Raw genomic sequence first — 4,392 nt, 5'->3', positions numbered from 1 at the left:
AAAAAAAAAGTTGGTTGTGAACCTGAATAAATAAATAAATAAATAAAAGAAAAAAGATTGAATGTATATTTAGTTTTGGTTGTGAATCCTTAAAAAAAAAAATAAATAAAATAAAGTAAAAAAACATATGGGGAAATTAATGGGTACCATCCCCAACCCATTCCCTGTGAATATTTAAAGAATATCACTTACCCTATCCAAATGATAAGAAAATGTGTGGGTAAAAATCTGACCACACTGCCCGTTTAGTGATCAGCAGCTAAGCACCGGCAGAATAGATGGCTCCAGCAACCTGTAACAGAAAAGAAAAGCTCCGGCGGTGGTTCTTCCACCCGGGGGCACTCCGACGATCAAGTCAGTATGATTCTCAAGGATAATCAAGTATTAAACTGAATACTCAAAGTATGAATTACATACCTTAGACCCACGGGGGTGCCTTTCTTTTATAATGTACTCAATCCAAGTCCAACTAGAAGTATGACTTCTATGAACTCCAATCTTAGTGCTTACTCTGGACTCTTTAAGAGATAGAGATAAACTCCCTAAGAGCTTTATCCTTATCTTAACTAAGTCCCCTCTTTGCCTTAGGACTCTTGTCCCTTATCTTCGGACTCCGACATCTTCGGAGATGACCTCGGCTTCTCCGAGATTACCTCGGCTTCTCCGAGATTACCTCGGCTTAACTACCAGGGCACGTGGCACCTCGGCTGACACGTCGGCGTCACCATGCCACGTGTTGGTATTCAAAAAATACGTCCCCACAACTGCCCCCTAGGTTCTATTACCTCGGCATTCTGAGGTGATGGAACCTATTCCGAATTCTTTGTCACTTCCTTTCTGAATAATGGCTCAAGAAGACTGCTTTCGCCAAGATTATCTTCTTTCAGCCGACGTGTTCTCTTCGGAGAACGTGGCTTCGGTCGTACTCCCCTATGCACATGAGCTGTCATTCATGTCTAACTGTTCCTTCCACGTGTTTCGTCTTTATTGGAGCGTGTTAGTGACGCGCCTGGAAGCTGTCTGTTCGTTTCGTCTGCGCCGTCTGACGCGTGCGTTACCCTAGGCGCAATAATTGCCCTATTTTTGCCGCCGTTTCAAAATTTTTGACAAAACTTCTTTTGCCTCTATCTTTTCTTCACTTTTTCTTTTCATCTTCTTTACTCTTTCTCTTCCGAAAGCTCGTTCTTCCTCTTCAAATCTACCATTGCTTCAATTTCTTCTCTGGAACTGTTCTTAGTCCCGTATTTCTTGCAAAGCCTTTTTTGCTGTCGCAACTGGTTTCTGGGTTCGACGAGTATTGCCTTGGCTTCACTTCTCCTGGTAAATCCCCTTCCTTTAATTTCTTTCATTCTCTTTATGCGCTATTGTCAGTCTGTTGCCATTACTGATCTCACTCGAGGTCTGGGATTTATTTGTATTTTGAATTTTGTGGCTATATTTTGAACCTCTGTGCTTTTCCATCATTCTTTTCGCCGCTGTTCTTGATTTTTTCCTGTACCTCTATTGTTTCTGAAAATTATACCTCTGTTCTTGAATCTGAAACCTCGTTTTTGTTTTCTCTTTTTTGTATCTGCCCCAGATCTGTGGCCTCGATCTTTATGTTAATAGTTCGTAGATTTGGGATTTGTCTGTAGAACCCTTAATCTTTAGGGAAACCTGAAAAACGCTCGTCTTTTGAAACACATTCCTCTTAATTTAGGCCGACACAATGGGTATGTGGAGGCACAGGGTAAATACCCCAACAAGTCTTGAATACTTTAGGCAAGAATTCTCTATCCCAGCCGACGTTCATCTTAAGCTGGCTGGGGATAATGACACTATCGTGCCTACAGACCATACAATGCCTTTTCCAGTAGTTGTTTTTATCGAATGTGGACTTCGGCTTCCACTTGATCCCCTTTTTCGTCAAGTTCTCTATTTCTATAAGCTAAACCCCATGCAACTTACTATCAATTCCTATAGGATAATTAATGGTATTATAGCCTTAGCTAGGCAAGAAAACCTCAGAATCACCCTCGCCGACCTTCAATATTGTTATACCATGTGCCCTCTTGATCTGAAGGATAGGGGTTTTGTATATTACCTTAAGCCGAGATCCACTCAGTACAAGATTATAGCCGACCTTCCAGACTCCAACAAGGGGGCTGGAGATGACTATCTTATTGCCTCTGGAAATTGGGAATTTGGCCCAGATGAAGATGTCCACCTTTACCCTCTTCCTCGAACACTTACAGAGGGCAAGAGTAAGAGCCCTGAGTCAACACTTAGTTGTTTTCATTCAACACTTAAATACTTTTGTTGTTTCTGACGTCTGATTCTTTGCAGATCTTCATCAACCTCCGAAAAATTTTCGTCAATCCTTCTTCCCAGGACCAGATCTGAGAACACTTCTTGGTCTTCCAATCCTTAAACGAAAAGCCCCAGTATTATTAAACTTTGTCCCCACACACAGATCCATTTTACCCGACGTCCCTCGAAAAAGGAAGAAGAGTCTCTCTCCACCAACAGCCACAACCTTAACTGCTTCTACATCTCGGACAGATCAAGAGTCCACATCTGACCCAGCCGATCTTCCATCAACTTCGGCCCCCTTCTTAATACCAATTCCTGAACGTAAACGCCGACGAAGGCTAGTAAAGACTGCCGAGATGGTTCGCCCGAGGCCTGTCGTCCAAGACCTTCTCGCCGATATTCCAACTGATGCCGAAGCCGCACCGGCGCAATCAACGCTCCCTCCCAAACAAAAGAGAGTAAAAAAGGCTCAGCCTAAGGCCAAGGCTACAAACGCCGAGGCTGAGGATGCTCTGCCGATTTCGAAGCTAGCTGAAAGCAAAAAATCAACCTCTACTGCAACCAAAAGGTCTGCTGAGGGCCAACCCTCAGGATCTACACAAACAAAGAGGCCAAGGTCATCGTCTGCGACGACCTCGGCTTCAAAGAAGCCTGACATCCCATGGGCCCCTGATCTTTCTCTGGAGGACAGGCCTATCATGGCTAGTGAAAGTGCTGATGATATCAACGTTGCTGTTGCCCTTAGCACTGCTCTTCTTCTACCGAATGACTTGGAGCGAAATGCCAAGTTCAGTGAGTATGAAAATTACGCTCTGATGCTCCAACACTCTGCTCAAGTAAGTATTTCTATTTGTATTTATGTTTCTTCCTTCTTTTTCTTTCTGAGAAATTTTTCTGATACTTCTGTTTGCATTCAGGCTATCCAACATGCCCACTCATTTTCAATGCAATCCTTTGAGAATCGTCAAAGATTGGTTGATATGAAGAGGGAAGCGACCTCAATGAAGAGAGAATTAAGGGCTCTTGAGGTAAAAATGAAGAAACTAGAGGATCAAGCCGAGGCTGCGACGAAGAACCAAACCTTAGCTCTTGAGAAGGCCGAAGCTGCTGAGGCCGTTAAAAAAGTAGCTGAGGCCGAGAAAAGGGAGGCCGAGGCTCAGAAGGTCCAAGCGCAAAAAGAACTTCAACAAGCTCTGGCCACCAAGGAGGCCGAAGTCAAGGAGGCCGATGAAAAGGCCTATGCTCAAGGCATGGCCGATGTTGCAGAAGAATACAAACTTCAAGTCAGGCAGGCATGCAACAGGGGATTTTCCCTTGGTTGGATGTCTCTGATAAAGAAGCTTGATCTCCCTGCTGACTCGCCATTGCGCCAGGTTGATGCTAATCTTTTACCATTTCTTCCTCCAAGTCAAGCTGAGGATGAATCAGAGACCGAGGTAGAAGCTGAGGGTGAAGACGAAGATGAAGGTGAAGCCTTGGTGAGAAAACCCAAGGGCGCTACTGAGGCCAAGTCCTTTCCAGCTGAGCAAATTTTAGACTTAACTCAAGATGAAGTGGGTGATGAGGCTGAGGAAGTGCCCAGGGAACCTGTTCAGGGGTGTCCATCATCTGATCTTCTTCTGACTGACAGAAGTCTTGACACAACTTTAGCAGAGATAGATGCCGAAATACGAGCGGAGAGGGTGGCCGAGGATATTCCAGCTGAATCATCCGAGGTTCCAGTTTCTGCTGCTGCTGATGTTCAAGAGTCTTGATTTTCCCTTCTTTCTTTTCTGGATTTTGGACTTTGTTCTTTCTTTTAATTCCCGAACAATGTACATTCCTTCTTATGGCCGATGTGCCTTTTTTCAGTATGTAATTGCAACTGTTCTTGCAAAGGATATTTTTGATCTTGTGATGTTCTGTTGCTTGCTTCTGCACAGTTCTATACTTAGAAATTTTTGCATGCTTTCTTTGTGCAGTCTTCTCGGGGTTACATACCTTGGGTATAACTGCAAGGCTTTTACTTCGGCAGGATACTGACCTGCAAACCTTGTATAAATTCTGTCAAGAAAACACATACTACTCAATGTATACTTTTGCCATCTTTTTTGTTTTTAA

The 4,392-nt window shown here is 43.7% G+C and overlaps 1 protein-coding gene across 1 annotated transcript; it reads left to right on the top strand.

The window, feature by feature from the left end:
• Positions 1 to 208: 208 nt before the first annotated feature.
• Positions 209 to 4,392, top strand: LOC145790825 (uncharacterized). The gene is made up of 2 exons (XM_082869660.1): positions 209 to 3,128; positions 3,210 to 4,392. Exons 1-2 carry the CDS (start codon positions 2,649 to 2,651, stop codon positions 4,044 to 4,046), a joined length of 1,317 nt encoding a protein of 438 aa, XP_082725786.1. The 5' UTR covers positions 209 to 2,648; the 3' UTR covers positions 4,047 to 4,392.

The sequence above is a fragment of the Camellia sinensis genome, chromosome 5 (genome assembly GCF_055761805.1).
Source record: "Camellia sinensis isolate YWXY chromosome 5, ASM5576180v1, whole genome shotgun sequence".
NCBI classification, from domain to species: Eukaryota; Viridiplantae; Streptophyta; class Magnoliopsida; order Ericales; family Theaceae; genus Camellia; species Camellia sinensis.
The sequence above is the reverse complement of the archived record's forward strand: the minus strand, read 5'-3'. Positions and strand labels throughout refer to the sequence as shown.